Here is an 18,441-nt window from a genome sequence, read left to right as displayed (position 1 = left end):
GGGTTTAATAACTGTCCTCCATCAAGTAGAATGAGAAGTGATATTTGAAATTATTAGAGGTCCAGTTGTGTCAGCCTCAGGGTAGAACAGATAATGGTCAACGGAGCTGCAGTATCCTGGCAGCTATGGGTAGACCTTGTGAAGCAAACCCTACCCTATTAGAAAAGGGTTCTGGACTTGAGCTTGCTTCAACAAGCTCTATGTTTATGTGTGTGTGTCAGAGAAGCCCAAACCAAGCTCCCATGACTCTGGGTGACTACAAATTAGTCTGCTGACCATCTGTCTTAACTGTAAAGGGAGGCCTGCCTATCAACTGCCATTGAAGAAAGCAGTGTTGAGTAAAAGAAAAGGTCCTTTGGGGGTGTGTGTGGCAGGTAGTGGTTAAGTAAGCTCTTGCTAAGTAGCCCCAGGCTGATCTTGTACTTGCAATGTAGTAAAGTCTGGCCTCAAATTTGCAGTCTTCCTGCTTCAGCCTTCTAAGTACTGTAATTACAGACATACTGCATAATCCTGTCTCAAAGAATGCCTTTTGCTCAAATTTGAGCCCAAATCAAATTAACCTGAAGCCAATACTGAATAGATATTTTGATTTCATTCACCACTAATAATGATTTTGTTGGAGCTATTTTGATTAGGGTTTATGTCCTCTGCAAGTAAGAGAGTTCTCTACCTTTAACTGTTCCCATGGTATCAGCCAGCCCTTCACCTACCAGAGACGCAGGGCTCAGAGCAGAATTATCTCTGAGCTCCATGGACAGGATGGAAGATAGTCTTGTCTCTAGAAGTTAAGCACAGAAGCTGCAGGTGGATGATGATGTCCAAGTTGCCTCCTCCAGTTTCCATTCCGTGTTCTGACACCTCTTCAGTTCTGACACCATGGCATCAAGCCACAAACTCATTGTCAGTCATCTCTAGCACAAGGAAGCATATAAACAAAACTCTGGAGGTTGATAATCTGGGCTGTTACATAGGTGGCCTCTGTGGTGGAAAGGATTACAGTGGGATAGGCCAGTAAAAGCACAAGACGAAAGGCAGAGTCTTGGAACACTGAGGTTTTCACTTCCACAAAGGGACTTGGGAATCAGGCAGTAACACCCTGTATCCTTAGGGGCAGTGCGAGTGGCAAATCAAGGTCTAGGCTTTGGGAGAGAATGAGGGGGCCCAACAGTGAACACACTAACCACTGGATGGGCTCCCTCAAAGCTTCAGAGCAGCGTCAAGTCCAGACATTGCTGTGAAATCACTTTTAGATGGTGGCATTTAACATTTTTGACTATTCACAAGCTCCCTGGTAAGCCTTCAAATTAAATGTGACTCCAGGCTTGGGTTTCCTGGAAGGCCTTGGGTGGAGAGAAATCCTGAGGGACTGAGAAGGGCCAGATTCTAAGAGCAATAAGCTGTTACTGAACTGGAGACAGGAGAGACAATGATGAATGAAGTGCTTAGAATATCTGTGACACACATTTCTAGAACAATGGAAGACGGCTGGTGCCGGCCTTGAGTACAGTTACTGGGACACAAGTATGGCTAAAAAAAAAAAAAAAGATACCATGTTCTATGAAAGGAGTCATGGAGGAAGACTGTTGGAAGAGGATGTATTGGGAAAAATAAGGCTTTGTAAAGGTGGCCTTAGCAGGGTATTGTACAGGCAAAGGTGCTAAGAATGGATTTCATTCACAGGTGTTTGCTGTCCCCAAAGTGTACGCTGCATCAAATAGTAATGGTACTTCCTCTTCTGAAAAGATCAAATGGTAAGGGCAGCAGGTTATAGTATGGGCTCTTCTGGCATCACTATGGAACACCTCCCTGCATGGCTGCCACCTAATGAGCCCAAATGGAGAGAGTAGAGCACAAGTTGGCATTAAGTGCTGTGCAATGAGAGACCAACAAGCCTTTAAGAGGGAAGAAGCCAGTCTCACAGAACCAGTTTCCAATAACTAAGGATCTATCAGCTTAAGACATGTTATGTGGAGGCCAAGGAAAGAAGACCTGAAGTTTAAGGGGGAAAGTAGAAAGTGACACTTGGAGAACACCAGTTAGAACTCAGGAGTCAGGGAACAATAGTATGAAATTTAGAATTGGGTCAGGAAGACTGGAAGGAGGTATAGCTACTTTCCTTGGTGTCGGGACAAGAGAGCACAGCCCACTCCAACGGCTCTCCACACCTGACTTGCATTCACAGGGAGTGACAGCCCTCTCTGGCCATAGCTTGATTCCCACTATCCACGTTTCCCCCTTTCCTAGTCTGGAATGTGAAAGCAGAGACTCCTATAGAAGACCAATTGGTTTGTGAGAAGTCAACCCTAGGTGAAGGTGATTCGTCCCATGACATAATATAACAGTGTAGTGAAAGCCACCTGGGCAGTTGTGTAGCTGGGGAGAACAGATCATGTAAAATAAACACTCGGGGAAGGTCTGAGGCTCCAGTCACGGCAACGCCTATTATGTCAGTTGAGTGGTAAGGAGAAGCTAGCCATAAAACGGCCGGGTGATGGAAATGAACTCAGACCGGGAGTCTTTCCGAGCTTCTGTCCTTCTCCGTAGTGCTGACACATCCCCAGAGGCTATGGTGGCACGCTAGGTCTTTGGCTGAGACCCTGCGACATTCACGTTGGGTGGGTGGCCCGATGGTCAACGTCATCGGGGCTCTGGGGAATAACTTGCACGGATGTCATGCAGGTTCTGGTTTCCGCGACCCCCGGAAACTTCCTTGCCACTACTACCTGGTGACACAGCCCACTCCGTAGGGAGCAGCCGAAGTGGCTGATCAAACGACAGAAGTCCCGCCTCCTCGACGAAGCGGTCCTTGAATAGACTCCTAGTCTATCATTGGCCCAGCGTCCCTTTGACCCGGCCAGAAATTCCCTTCTGGGTTTTCATTGGCCAGCGAAGGGGTTTCTGGGTGATGTAGTTCGTGTCACGTGGTCAGCGACGTATCACCTTTGTCTCACGATCACCGTGGCAACGACCGAGCGGAGCCGTGACGGTTTCTGGGAAACAGTGTGGCTTTGTCTTGAGGAACCTGAGCCAATGAAACCTCAGAGATTTGGTTCAAATCCCGAAAGCAGCAGTGGACGGGGCGGGACTTCCGGTCCCCTTGTGGCCACCGTGTTGCATCCTCTGGCACGTTCCCCCGGCAGCCCTTGTGTTGGACTAGATTATGAGGGACAGACAGAAAATGCCGGGACATAGCGTAGCTCACCGCTAGTGTGTCAGCTTTCCAGAGCCTGGGTCTTTCTTCCTCTGCAACCGATCTCTTGGGTGGTTTTCCAATTTAGGAAGACCGAGAACCCGAGGACCGACGTCCTCCCCTGTACCGCTCCCAGTGGAAGTGAGGTTCGACCAATCCTTACGAACCTGTCCAACCCCTGAGTTCCGATAGAGCTGGTCGCTGATGAACCCAGAATTCCAGTGAGGAGAGGGTGTCCCGGTTTTCGTCCAGAGATCCGGGACCTCATGTTCCTGAAGTCTTGTAGGAGATGGTATCCAAAACTTTCGGCTTTCTCCTGTGTTTTGGATGACTATCTTCTGAATAAAAAAACCACCAGCTTTGGGTGTGCGGCTGTGCCCATGAGCAAAAGATCATCCCAACTGGGCTTGTTGATTGTGGACATCTCATAGGGGGAAGGATGAGAAGGACCATCAGCAGGATCAGCCTGAATTAAGAGTCTGTGTTCAGCACGCCTGCGACTTTCTAGAGAAAAACACTCCTTAGGGAGCAGCCTTGAATGCATTTTACAAGGAGCTTTTAAAGGCATAGAACACAGAAAAACTACACCCTAGTTGGCAGTTTGCAGAGGGAAGAAAACCATCAGTTTAACAGAAGCCAGAAACGTGTAGTTCGACCCTGAGTCTTTAGAATGTGGTTGGGTACTTTCCCACGGGACTTTTTGCATAGCTGCCTGCTGGGGAAGACTCAGAGGATGGTGAGGGTGGAGATGGAAAAGGCCAGGCAGGCGGTAACTACGGTAGTTTCAGTGTCTGCTTGTGGTAACTGGCAAGGAGTGCCTGTGGAATTAAACGGGTTACTTTGGAATTTGCTTAAGTTGGGCCAACTAGTTTGCCTGATGTGGGTCTGTAAGGAAAAGAGATACCAAGATTTACCCTTGTTTGGCTGGGGAATATAGAAGTTGGTGTAAGGGAGGAAATTGGGTTTTGTATTTGAGGTGTCTCAAACTGGAGACATCCAAGGATAGATGACATCCGTTATAAGCAGCCATAGATTGGATTCAGAATAATGCTGAAGAGAATAAACCTAGCTCAAAACAGTGGAACACAAGCTGGGTGTGGTGGCATAGGTTTATAATCCTACTCAGGAGGCTGAGGCAGGAGGATCATGAGCCCCAAGTCTTCCCGAACTACAAAGTGAGTTTAAGGCCAGAATGAGTAATTCAGCAAGACCCTGTCTCAATTGTAAAGGGTTTGCCTAGCACGGACAAAGCTCTGATATTGATCCCAGCATTGCTCCCCCTGCTCCTGCCCCTCCAAAAACAGATGTAGTGATCTCCTTGGGGAATGAGGGTTTTATCAGGCTGGTCAACTAGCAGAAACAGAAATGGTTGCCTACACTGAGTCCGCAAGCCATGGAGAGGAGTCAGTGGATCAGAGACTGGGCTGTTAGGAAGGACAAGGACAGCTGTGAGAGAATAACACCCAGCGAAAGCAGAGGTAGAGGAAGGCAGAGGGATCTGAGATCCGCTCATGGATCTGGGCAGCTGAAGGTGGAAGCAAGATGACAGGAAGGAAGAGGCATTAACATGTAGATGTTCTGAAGAGTGACACCCACAGGAAGAGAGCATATGAATGCGAGTGTCCTGGACCTTGTTGGAGGCTTATTATTATTATTATTATTATTATTATTATTATTTTATTATTTTATTGACAGGTTTTCTCTTTGTAACAGCTCTGGCTGTCCTGGAATTCACTTTGTAGACCAGGCTGGCCCCAAATTCACAGATTCGCCCGCCTCTGCCTCCCAAGTGCTGGGATTAAAGGTGTGGGCCACCATCACCCATCTCCTACTAGAGGCTTAATGGAGAAATGAGATCCCAAGATTTTCTGTTTGTTGTTTTGTTTGTTTGCTTGAGACGGAGTGTTACATAGCACAGGCTGGCCTCAGACTCACTACGTGAGTTTAGGGATGGCCTTGAACTTCTAATCTTTCTGCCTTCATTTCCCAAGTCCTAGGGTTACAAGCATTGTTAGCCACCATGTTTAGCTCCAAATTTATGTTTGAGAGACACAAAGATACTGGTGTAACAGACCATAGTGCAGACACTATGCATCTATGCACTTGCCTATTCTTGGACAGGCTGGTCTGGATACTGTGGACTAGTAGGAGTTTGAAGGGGTGGCACCATGGGTGTCAAGATGGATCTCTTCTGACTTGGAGGTTGAGTAAGATGCGCTGTGAGTAAGCAAGAGGAGGGTGAGCTGAGCAGGTCCTGAGAAGAGATGCCAGTCACTGATGTGGCAAAAGTCAGAGCCACAGGACCATGGCCCGGACATATCCATTTAGCCGTCTGTTTGACTTCAGCCATCCATTCTCCCTGCCTCAGTTGCTCTTCGATGCAGACTACAGTGACTTTCACAGATGTGGCCATACCCTTCTCCCAGGAGTGGAACTCCTTGGTGCAGCCCAAAGGCGCCTGTTCTACCAAGTGACTGGAAAATGAGCTCTTGACATTACTTGATTGAATCCTCTTGTCCTGCCCCAGCACAGTGGCCTGCCTCTGATTTCTGCCTTTTCTCCATCCCAGGTTCAGATTACCCCAAAGTCAGGTCCTGGACATTCTTCTTTCCCTAGTATCCATTGTAGGTGTCCTGAGTTCTGATGCTCTGATTTTTACTTTCCTGTCTCTTTCTCTGTGCAGCCTCAAGAGCAGTCAGGTTTTTCTTAAAATAAGAAAAAATTATAGCCTGTTGGGACCATCTGGAGTCCTGGCCTCCAGCTGCTCTTCCCTGCTAGAGATCTTTACTTTCCTCTGATTTGAGTTACCGAAGGCTGTGTCAAAGTTGTTTACCAGCTCTGCTTCACAAGCACGTGTCGCCTTGGCCTTGAGGATCAGAGGATAAGGCTTTCACCTGTTGGCCCACTTGACTGTTGGGTATTTAAGCCTCCATGGTGCAATTGAATAAAGGGCTTCTTACCAGTGACTAGAGGTCTCTGTCTCTGAATATTTCAGAATGCTTCAACCTCCAGCCCCTTGCCCGAAGCTCGCGAACTATATGGTAGCACATAGAGCAGACAGGCACTATGTGCTGCAATAGCCTAGCAGTGTTGGGGCACACCTTTAATCCCAGCACTCAGGAGGTAGAGACAGGTGGATCTCGGAGTTCAAGGCTAGCCTTGTCCACAGGGTAAATTCCAGGACAGCTAGGGCTACATAGAGAAATCTAATCTCAGATCACCAAAGAACATTTTTTGAAAATTATTTTTTTTCCTTCCTTCCTTCCTTTTCTTTCCTTTCCTTTCCTTTTGTTTTTTAAGACAGGGTTTCTCTGTAGCTTTAGGGCCTGTCATGAAACTCACTCTGTAGACCAGGCTGGTCTCAAACTCACAAAGACCCATCTCTGCCTCCTGAGTGTGAGGATTAAAGGTATGTGCCCCCACCACCATCCAGCAAAAAAAAAAAAAAAAAATCTTAAAGACAGTTCTTACTATGTAGCATTGCTGGTCTGGAACTCAGAGCTCTCCCTGCCTCTGCCTCCTGAGTGCCGGACCACAAATAAGATTTTCTCCAGAAGACTCACGAGCCAACATCACTCAAGCCAACCTTGATTAGAGCTGTTTTCTAAGCTAGATAGAACTATGGAGGCTTTTCCACATTCTGTGCACTCATGGGATCTCTCTTCCATGTGAAACTGATGGTGCCACTGTGATAGGGCCTGATGGGGAAGGCTTTGCTCACCAGTGTGAACTTGCAAGTGTTAATACAGGCCAGATGGAATCATGTAGGTTTTCCCACACTGCTTGCACTCAAAAGGCCCCTTTCCATTGTGTGCCCTTGTGTGCCGCGGCTGCCGCCGCTGCCGCCTTTAAAACACCTCCCACATGCCTTTCACTCAGGGTCTGTTTCCAACATTCTCATTCCCATACCAAAGAAGGGTGGACGGTGCAGAGGCCTCCCCACACTTGCTGCGCTGAGGTGTCTTTCTCCAGTGTGAATCCTCTGGTGCAAAGCAAGCGCGTCTTTGCTGTCGCAGGTTTCCCACATTCACTGCACCTGGTGGGTCTTGTTCCCGCGTTCCCTGTTAGTGCTTCTCCAGATTGAAGGCCTTCTCATACCCATTACAGGAGCTGTTAATCTAGGGTGAATGTTTTTGGTGACTAATGGGTTGAGTTCCCCTTGGGGACATTCTTGCCTAATCTGCAAATGAACTCCCTCCCATCAGAATGAGTTATCAGGTGACTGAGACTGAGGACTTTCTGGAAGCTTGTTCCACAGGCATTGCCTTTGAAGGGTTTCTGAGTACCACGGGCTCCCTGCTGCTATCCACTGGTGGGCTGCGGTAGGGAGGCTGACCTATGCTCACTGATCCCGCATAGCTTTTCCTTGTTGGGGTGGGGGATCCTTGGTGCTGGAGGTTGGTGGTGTCTGGGTTACCCTTCCCAGGTTCTCCACGCAGGCAGGGCTTCTCTGACATTTGTTTACAAGGAGTTTCCTATCTTCCACTTGTTTTCAAGCCCATTGATAACATGAAAGCAAAGACCAGTCACTTCTGGAACTGTACTGGAGGAAGATAGTATCTTTATTACCAGTTCAGGTGAGCCACATTGAGAAAAGATTCTACACACTTTTTGTGAGGTTTCCGGGAAAGCTCTCGGTGTGCATAGGGCAGCATAACTCAGCTCTACTGACCACAGAATAAGGAAAACTTGAATAGAGGTGAGGACACAAAATAAGTTAAGGCCTGGAGTTTCCAAGACATGCCTCTTCTAAGAGTTTCAGCGGGGCTTGGACTGCTGCTGACAGCTGAGCACTGTCTTGGGCAGTCTACTTTCAGCAAAAACCTGACTGAAAATAGTAGCTAATGTTTAAGTATTAAACATTAGTTGATGTCCAAATATTATTTTTTTAATGATTTTATTTTTATCTGCATTGGTGTTTTGTCTGTGTGAGTGTGTCAGATGCCCTGGGACAAGAATTATGGACAGTTGTGAGATGTCATATGTGTGTTGGGAATTGAACCCAGGTCCTCTGGAAGTAGCCAGTGCTCTTAATTGCTGAGCCATCCCTCCAGCCCCTCAAATATTATTTAATAGGGTTAGAGAGATAACTCAATGGCTAGCAAGCTCTGCCTCCTGAGTGCTGGGATTAAAGGAGTGCACCACCATTGCCCGCTTCACAGTTGGTTTCTTTCAGGGTTTTGTGCAGCCATTTAAACACCTTAATCAAAGCCCCAGAAATGCTGCTGGATGTCTTCAATCTCAGCACTCAGGAGGCACAGGCAGGAGAATCTCTCTCAGTTTGGGGCCAGCTTGGTTTACAAAGTGAGTTCCAGGCTACATTGTGAGATCTTGTCTTATAAAAGCAATAAACTGTTTGTAGCAAAAGAGCCTTGGGTTCCATTTCTCCGAACACGTGTAATTCTATCTCAGAACACAAACCAGAAGGGCTCCTGAGTTCCTGTCAATATCTTCATGCCTCCAAAGGCTTGTGCACCTGCCTACCAACCCCACACATAGATAAAGCTATAAGTGAATATAAAATATTTAGAAATAGATTCAGCTTCATACACTGACAATATAAGAAAAGAAAAGTAAGTACTTTTTTTTTCTGAAAAGAAAGTACTAAGTAAGTGAAAAGATAGATCATGAGCCCTAACCTGAAAGACTTTCAAATGGCAATACTCCCCCGGGTTATCTAGTGATTCAAATCCAGGGCTCAAGCCTATTCTAGGCAGGACCTTGTAAAATTTCTTCTGGGGGTATGAGGGGCCATGTTTCTGGCCCATTTATACAACCAGAGAGAAACAGCGCTAAGAGGGTTTCAAAAAAACAAAGAGGGTGTGTGCTCTGTTGGCTCTGTTCTTCTAGAGGACAGAGTTTCTCTGTAGCTTTGGAGCCTGTCCTGGAATTCATTCTGTAGACCAGAGTAGGGTTGAACTCGCAGAGATCCTCCTGCCTCTGCACCCCCTCACCCGAGTACTGGGATTAAAGGTGTGTGCTCCCACTGCCCAGTCAGAGCTATTTCTTAATCCCTGAGCCATATCTCCAGCCACTGACCCTCCTTCCTCTACCTCCTATGTGTTAGTATTAAAGATATGATCCCACATGTCCAATTTGCAATAACAAGTGACATCTCTGGGGCTGGTAGTTCTGTTTTGTTGTTTGTTTTGGTTTGGTTTTTTGGAGACAGGCTTTCTCTGTGTAGCCCTGGCTGTCCTGGAACTGGCTTTGTAGACCAGGCTAGTGTTGAACTCACAGAGATCTGCCTTCTTCTGCCTCCTGAGTGCTAGGATTAAAGGAATGTGCCACTACCGCCCAGCTTCATCTAGCTTTCTTTTTCTTTTCTTTTTTTTTTTTTATTTTTGTTTTTTCATCTAGCTTTCTTATACATCCCAAGACCACCTGCCTAGGGATGGTACCACTCACAGGGAGCTGGGACCTCTTACGTCAGTTAGAAACATGAGCACAAACAATACTTCAGTCGAGTTGAGATTTCTTCTTTCCATATGTGTCAAGTTGTGCCTGATCTGCTTATCTAATCACAAGGTGTCAAGTGACTGTCAAGGCAGTGTTAGCTGATCCATGTCCATGGGTCAGCTAGGCACGAGCAGCAATCTAACATAACGTGAAAACAGTATAGTTGAACTCAAACTTGACCTAGGCCATGGCAGGCCCCACATGAGGACTTGTGGAAAAGTTGAGGATACAGCTCATCAGTAGGATGCTTGCCTGTCACCATAGGGGCCCTAGGTTTGATCATGCACATAGTTTATAGGGGAAAACTTAATAGCACAGAGGAGTCCTAATTAACCAAGCCAGGGACAGTCTGAGATTGGTGGGACAGGCTGGGCACACTATGAGAGACCTGGCCTCCCTAAGTTCTAGGCTACAAAGCATTGAGTCAGTATCTGGGGTTGTGTGTGAGGCTGTTCAGAGGGAGACAAGGAAGGAGACACAGTCTCATTCCATACCTAGCTCATCAATCACATGGGAAACTGAAAACTAAAGCCTGGTGGTCCAGCTTTGGGGTGAGCAGAACTTCCTATGGGGACAAGGCAGAAGGCTTGGTAGAGTGGGGACAGGTGCATGGAGCTTCCCAAGTGAGCTGGTAAACTCTGAGTTCCTGAGTATCCTGTCACAGTACAAGAGACAATGGGCCATATGAAGCAGCCTCCATCCCACCTGGGAGTAATGACTGTCACACCTGCAAACCTTGCCAGACTCTAAAATTGTAATTTCAGCTGATGCAGTGGTCAGTGAGCAGACAACACTCACTGCCAACACCAAATGCAAGTAGAGGACCACACCCATGTTCGAAGAGTCTTGTCACATGTCCCACTTATATCATACTTCCTTGAAGTCACAAGCACCTACATATTTTCTCTCTCTCTCTCTCTCTCTCTCTCTCTCTCTCTCTCTCTCTCTCTCTCTCTCTCTCTCTCTCCTCTCTTTTCCAAGACAGGGTTTCTCTGTAGCTTTAGAGCCTGTCCTGGAACTAGCTCTTGTAGACCAGACTGCTGGCCTTGAACTCACGGAGATCCACCTGCCTCTGCCTCCAGAGTGCTCGGATTAAAGGATTAAAGGCGTGTGCCGCCACCACCACCCATTGTTGGTTGGTTTTTCTTTGTAGTTTGGCTGTCCCAGAACTGGTTCTATAGACCATGCTATCCACGAACTCAGAGATCCGCCTTTTTCTGACACACACACACACACACACACACACACACACACACACACACTAAATCTCCAATGAAAAATAAAAATAAATAATCCTGAATCCAGGGTGCTGCCTGGAAAAAAACAATTTCCATCATGTGGTTTCCAGGGTTTGAACATGGGTCACCAGGCTTGGCATCAACTTGCTGAGACATCTTGAAAGCCTTGGAATAATTTCACTGGACTCTACTGGGTGCTCTATCTGGAGTGAAGAGACTTTTTTCCCCCAGGAAACGTTTACACCACAGTTGCCCGCAAGGGGCCTTCACTCTAATCTTCGCCACATCTAGGGTTTTCTCCTGGAAAACAGTAACAGAAATATCTAGCAGCCCCTCCCTTAATGCACTTAGTCTCCAGTTGCCCTAGAGATCAGTTTGATAGTGTGGCCAAGGCTCACGTTATAAATAACATTGCCGGCACAGACTAGACTATCAGGTACAAAAGACTTAGTAGGCAGGCTATTCCAAGGCTTTGATATGATCTCCCGGAATCAAGGGAAGGAAGGGCCAGGCCTCTCTGGAATGTGCAAGGTTTGAGCAATCCAGGCCTACAAAGTTAACCCTTTACTGAACAGTGCTACACAGGACCCAAGTGACTTCAGTGACCTGATGACTCAATGATGTAGGTGGCAGGTACAGTGAGTCACCCAGTCTGCACGATAGATCCTGGCATTGAAACTTCCTCATGGTCCGGTCACTCTGTCTCAAAAAGTGTTAGAATTGTATCCGTAATCATCTGCCCCACGTTCAAACAAACTGCTCCAGTGTATCGGTCCTCCACCTCGAGGACCGGAGAAGGCTGAACAAGCACATGATAATTTAGCGTTTTGACCTGTTGTTCACCTCTGCTTCTTCTGGGGTCTGGAAACCTCAAACACCACAAATTCAGGGACCACCCATCATTGGTCTCCGGGTTGTCATGGCAACACCGCTCCCAAGTTCCTAATTGGTCATCAGGTTTAGCGATGACCAATTATAATATTATTATAATGTAATAATATAATTATTATTACAGTGAGGAATAAATGCCTAGCTCCTCAGTGGTGTCCAACATCGCATAGCAATGCCAGTTTTGAGTTCCTAAGGTTCAGCGAGGCCCTAACTTGGCTTTAACCACAAGAGGACCCACATGATAGCAGGGGATCTTTATGACCGTCCTTGAGAAAGTCTGGAACCGCCCGGTAGAATGGAGCCCCTGTGTCCCTCCCCTGACTTCAGGAGAAGAGAACTGGTGACAGACCTTGGGAGAGGTTTGGGGAGCTGGGGACCCCATGATCATAATAGGTGAGGCACTGGCCAGACATGGTGGCGAATGCCTTTTATCCCGGGTACTTGGAAGGCAGAAAACAAAATAAAAGAAAAACCTTGAGACACTGGTGGTCAGAATGATAGATCTGTCTGCTTAGACCTCTCTTCTGCCTCCTGAGGTCTGACCTTGTTCCCAAGATGTCCTGATGCTGCCTCTGGTACACTAAGAGCTCAGGAAATACTCACAGGTGAATGAATTCCCTGCAAGTGTCTCTTTGTCACCCATTTTATAGAAGACCCAAGGGCATAGTTGGAACACACTGAAGTTTCCCCCACCTTCTGGGATCCAAGGCACCATGACCTAGGAGGAGGAACAATTCTGGAATGAAGTGTCATGGGTGAGAGTGGGTATCTGCCAGCACGGTGTGGGTGACAGAGGTCCAGAGCTCAGGACTGGGCTGGTGTGACGGCTCAGTAAGTAAAAGCTATAGCCTGAATTCAGTCCTTAGAACTCACAAGGTAGAAAGGGAAAACGACTCCTGCAAGTTGGTTTATGACCTCCACATACATGCCATGGCGCGCACACGCGCATACACACAAACACACACACACACACACACACACACACACACACACTAATCATATATATATGTTTAAAAAGGAGATGGCTTGGGACTTATTAGAAGATTCACACACGTTATTCTGTTTTTTTCCTGTGGAGTTCCTTCCTTTTTTGGGGGGACAAGGTCTTTATGCAGTCCTGGCTATCCTGGAACTCTCTATGTAGACTAGACTGACTTTGAACTCACCTTCCTCTGCCTCTGTCTCCTGATTAAAGGCATGTGACATCTTGCTTGGCTTACTGTGAGGTTTCCTGAAGCCCCTTGTAGGCAGGAGTAGGTAGGGAGGCACTGAGATAGTAATTAGCAGATGCTGGGCAACCTCTGGGCTTTGACACCTGCCTCCTCTTAGCGGAGGAGAGATGACCGCAGGTTTCAAGCTCTGGGATGAATATGGTGAAGATGCTGGAGTAGCATTTAAGAGGCAGTAGATTAGGACTGGAAATGAAGGCCCTCAGCATCTACCCAGCTTTCACATGTCCACTTGCCTTTGCATAGGCTACCCAGCTCCTAAACACAAATGCAGATCCACCTGTCGGGTCCCTCTCTTTAAAAGAAAAAAAATAAGCCGGGTGGTGGTGGCACACGCCTTTAATCCCAGCACTCGGGAGGCAGAGGCAGGCGGATCTCTGAGCTCGAGGCCAGCCTGGTCTACAAGAGCTAGTTCCAGGACAGGCTCTAGAAACTACAGGGAAACCCTGTCTCAAAAAAAACAAAAAAAATTAAAGATTTTTATGTATTTGATGTATGACTGCTCTGTCCATATATTTGCCTGCATGCCAGAAGAGGGCATCAGATCCTTCAATAATCATTGTGAGCCACCATGTGGTTGGTGGAAATTGAACTCAGGACTTCTAGAAGAGCAGCCAGTACTCTTTACTGCTGAACCATCTCTGAGCCAGCCCTGGGTCTCTTCGTTAGAGCAGCTTTCATGGACCACCATCAGGCTGAGATTCTTCTCTCCTTCCCCTGTGCATTGTCATCCAAAGACCCGTTTCTGACACATATGGACCAAGCCTACTCTTGCCTACCCTTACTCACCCAGGTTGGGATGGAGGAAGGAAGGGCTGAGGGCCTATCTCTGAGACCCCACTCCCCACTCAATGGGCTGAATAGCGGTTTCCAAAAACGTTCACATCTTAATCCCTGGACTATACCTTATGTGACAGAAGAGACTTTGTGCCTGTGATGAAGGATCTAAAAATGGGAGGCTGCGACTGGAGGCACAGGCCTGTAACCCCAGCTGCTCAAAAGGCTGAGGCATGATGGGAAGGACTTCAACAAGGCCAGCCTGGAAAACTCAGTGAAAAACTGTCTTTAAAATAAAAACTCAGAAGCTGGGCGGTGGTAGTGCACACCTTTAATCTCAGCACTTGGAAGGCGGAGGCAGGTGGATCTCAAGGTCAGCCTGGGCTACAGAGTTCTAGAATAACCATGGTTACACAGAGAAACCCTATCTCTAAAATATATTTTTCAGGGGCTGGAGAAATGGCTCAGTGGTTAAGAGCACATGTTGTCCTTGCAGAGGACCAAGGTTCCATTCCCAGCACCCACATCAGGCAGCTCACGACTGCCTGAAACTCTACCTTCAGGGAGCTGACTTCTCTCACTTTCTTGGGCACATACACAGACACATATGCATACACATAAATCAATAATAACAATTTTTAAAAATTCAGGATGGGTGGTGGTGGCGCATGCCTTTAACACAGCACTTGGGAGGCATACGCAGGTGGATTTCTGTGAGTTCGAGGCCAACCTGGTCTATAGAGTGAGAGTTCCAGGACAGACAAGTGTACACAGAGAAACAGAGAAACTCTGTCTCAAAGAACACCTCCCAAATAATTAATAAATAAAAGAAAATCAATAAAAATTCAAAAATGACTGATCATTTTTTATCTAGATCTAAATATAGATCAGTGGTGGAGTGTATTTATGAGGTCTTGGGTTTAATCCCAGAAGCGCGCGCACACACAGACACACAAACACACTCACACACACACACACTCACACACACTCTTGAATTGGTTAATTGTCTTGGATTATCTGGCCAGGTGGGTCCAGTGTGCGCCTACCTTTTTTTTTTTTTTTTTTTTGGTTTTTTTGAAACAGGGTTTTCCTGTGTATAGCTTTGACTGTTCTGGAACTCACTCTGTAGACCAGGCAGGCCTGAAACTCACAGAGATCTGGCTGCCTCTGCCTCCGAGTGCTGGGATTAAAGGTGTGCACCACCACCTCCCTACTTGCTCCTAATATCCTGATAAGTGAAAGAAAATAGCTAGAGGGTCAGAGAAATTTATGGATGTTGTATTGCTGACTTTGAGGAAACCACAAGCCAAGGAAGGAAATTCTAATAGTTGGAAATCTAAGGAAATAGATGCAGAGTCTTCAGAAGGACCTGGGACTGTCGGCTCCCCAAGTTTATTGATTGATTATTAATTTTTATTTTGCCACAGAATCTCACATAACTGGGCTGGCCTCAAGCTCCCTGCATAGCTAAGGGTGGTCTTGAATTATTGTTCTTCCTGCCTCCACACTCCAGATGCTGGAGTTATAGTTCTGTGCCGCCACACTTAGTCGGCACTTCAGTTTTAGCCCCATGACAAGGTCTTAGGCTTCTGGACACAGAACTGTGAGGTAATGTGTGTGGTTCTAAGACATGGTGTTAGGGGTAAGTTTTATAGTAGCCAGAACAGCCACTCTACCCCCACTGGACCAGCCCGTAAAGCTGGGCAGTGGTTCCCAGTGACCCACTGCATTGACCCCAGTCCCTGTGTTGGCACCAGGTGTGAGCCAAGAACTGGTCTGGGAAGACACACCCTTAGGTTCCCTGATGTTCTTCCTCTGGCTCCTGACCTGGAAGCAGCCGCTGAGTTGCTCCCACAGGCACGCTAGGGCCCCTGTCAGCTGGGAGCTTGCAAGACTATGGTGCCTGTGGGCATTCCCAGGCTGCCTCTCCGTCATCCCTGATGTTGTCACTTCCCATCGCCAATGCCTGGTGCTGAGGACACACATGTAAATAAACCACACAGAGGCCTCCAGATACACAGAAGTCACATTTCATTCTGGAAAATGCTGCTCACCCTTAACACACATCGTCTCATGCCAGGTGAGGTAAGGCAGGACATGGGGTTTCAGAGGTCTGTGGTCAGCCTATGCAGAGAACAGTTGCCTTCCTTCTACTCTGTGTCTAAGCCAAGAAGTCTTTTGGAAAGACAGGAGCCATCTTCCATAGACACTGGGAAGGCTTCCACTTCAGCTGAGGCACAGAGGGAAGCCTGGGCAGAGCTGGAGGAGCCCCGGAGAAGGGAAAAATGGGGGATAAAAGGGTTCAAGCGAGGACAGGACCAGCATCTCGCATATTATCTAGGGAGGACCAGGACCTTCCGCTTTGAATGTTTCTGTCTGAGCCACAGGGAGGCCTTGGCTCTCCAAGTCATGATGACCACAACTGTTCCACAAGGTATTGAGTAGGTCCCAGAAACCAAAGTCTAGGGGAGACATCGAGACTCCCAGACCAGTTCCCAAATGGGAACTAGTTTTCAGAAGTCACAGCCATCCCTAGCCGTAGCCAGGCCACCCCTGTCCCTCCAAGTCACAGTCCTGATCAAGTACGCAGGTACTGAAATTTACAGACTGGCTGTGGGCAGCGAGGTGCATAATCAGAAAAAAAAACAGTTTTGTATTCCAAAGATGGGAGCCCCAGCCCCACTGTGGTGAGTCCAAAGGACGAGTGGGCCAGATCCTTCGTCCCCAGAGCTGACCAGGAATGTCTCCCTCAGCGGGCTTCAAACAGCATCCTGTCAAGGTGAAGGCTAAGGTGCCCTGACACAGCCCTGTATAGATGTCATTAGGGGAGAGGCCATCTGGACTTCCACAGAGATGAGAATCAGGGGTACCCCAACTAGACCTACACAGGGGTGTTCATAAGTAATCGTCATTGGCCAGGGTACCTTCAGCTAGATGGCCAGAGGAAACAGAGACATTCTCAGTGGATTCTTGTAGAATGATTACAGTAGTTTGAGAGAATTCGTGTCTTTCCAGTCCCCAACCTGGAGAAATACATTCTGTTAATGCCCTCCAGGATGACACAGATCTCTTCAGGCAGGGAGACTGGGCCTGTAGCACTGAGGTATTTATTACTGTAGTTACACCATTTTCCCATCATCCTGTGCCTGCAGGTTCCAGCCAAGGTCAGTCTCTGTCTTTGGAGTTTGATGAGGTGGTGTAGGAGGTGTATCCAGGTTCCCCTGAGACTCTTCTGGGTCCTTGGCAGCTTCCTCAAGCTCTGGCGTGTCCTTGGTAGCCTCTGGCAGGGTATCATCCAGGTCCAGGTCAGGCTTTGTGGGGCGCGGTATCCAGATGTGGGTCCAGGGTGTTATTGGCGTGGGCCGTGGTGGTTGCCAGAAGCTAGGATCAGGGCCCAGAGCTACGACCTGAGGCCGTGCAAGACCGGAGGTGGTGACATGAGGGATGAGGAAGAAGATGTAGACACCAGAGACAACGAGGCCTGCGGCCACCAGCACAGCCAGCGCCACTGCCGCGTTGAAGGCCCATGTGGGGCTGCTCAGGGATAGGCGACGAGAGAGCGGGCGGCCAAGGCGCAGTGGGGGTGGAGGCGGCGGGGCACGCACGGTGCGGCTCTTGCGTGGCCCAGGAGAGGGCGGCGGTGGCCGCAGGTACAGGAGCCCACGGCGGCGATCGAAGCGCACGGAGCCCTGGCGTGGTGGTGGAGCGCGTGCGTCGCGAGGCAGCAGACCTGGCTGCGTGGGTAGAGCGGGAAGCCCCCGGCGCGGGGCCAAGCGTGTGGGCGCACGGCACATGGGGCAAGCCACTGCGTCTCCTCCACCCGCCGTAGCCAGCGACAGGCGTGCCAGGCACTCAAGACAGAAGACGTGGCCGCAGTCCAGGCGTTTTGGCAGTTTGAAAATGCCGTCGAAGGGTGACACACAGATAAGGCACTCCATGGGAGATGCGGGGGGCAGGATGGGGCCGTCGGCTGGGGTGCCATCGCCCTCCTCTTCTGCGTCCTCTTCTTCACCTCTGCTAGGGGACGTGGGTGCAGACAAGGTACCTGGGGAACCCGGGCTCGAGCCCTGGGAGGCTCGGTGGCGGCGGAGCCAGGGCAGCCGAGGACAAGGCATCCAGATTGTACCTATGGGGAGAAGAGCTCAGGTAGGGATCTGGAGGCTGTGGCCGGTTGACAAGATTTCAGGGAAGAGCAGGGAGAATAAAGTTATAATAGTAAGTTCAAGGAGGCAGAAGAGGAGTCCTTGGTTGGATCCACTGTCCCCAAAAGTCTATAGACAAACTAGGTTAACCGACTGAAGCAGCTTTAATGTTTTGGAGGAGCCATGTCCTTAAGGGAGATGCAACACCAAACCAAACCAGTATAGTACCACAGGAAACAATAGTTAAGAATCCAGAGCAGCGGTTCTCAACCTGTGGGTCGCACCCCATTAACAAGGGTTACCGAAGATCACAGGAAGAGATTTACAACTCTTAACAGTATCAGAATTAAAGGGTCCCAACACTAAGGTTGAGGACCACCAGAATTCAGAACAAGAGGCATCTCATAGCTGAAAGGCAAAGTAGGAAACCCAGTGTGAGACCAAACCCCACTGATAGAAATGCTGGCCAGTCTACAGGACACCTACCTGTTGATGCCTGTCCCTGTGGAGTATCC

At 48.3% G+C, this 18,441-nt stretch overlaps 1 protein-coding gene across 1 annotated transcript; it reads right to left on the bottom strand.

The window, feature by feature from the left end:
• Positions 1-16,903: 16,903 nt before the first annotated feature.
• Rnf225 (ring finger protein 225) lies at positions 16,904-17,899 on the bottom strand. The gene has a single exon (XM_038338836.1). The coding sequence runs from the start codon at positions 17,897-17,899 to the stop codon at positions 16,904-16,906; it is 996 nt and encodes a 331-aa protein (XP_038194764.1).
• Between the last annotated feature and the right edge of the window lie 542 nt (positions 17,900-18,441).

The sequence above is a fragment of the Arvicola amphibius genome, chromosome 8 (assembly GCF_903992535.2).
Source record: "Arvicola amphibius chromosome 8, mArvAmp1.2, whole genome shotgun sequence".
Classification (NCBI taxonomy): domain Eukaryota; kingdom Metazoa; phylum Chordata; class Mammalia; order Rodentia; family Cricetidae; genus Arvicola; species Arvicola amphibius.
This window is presented reverse-complemented; position numbering and strand designations above follow the sequence as displayed.

Coding starts and splice junctions, on each gene's coding strand:
- Rnf225 (XM_038338836.1), bottom strand. CDS start 17,899: ATGCCTTGTCCTCGGCTGCCCTGGCTCCGCCGCCACCGAGCCTCCCAG.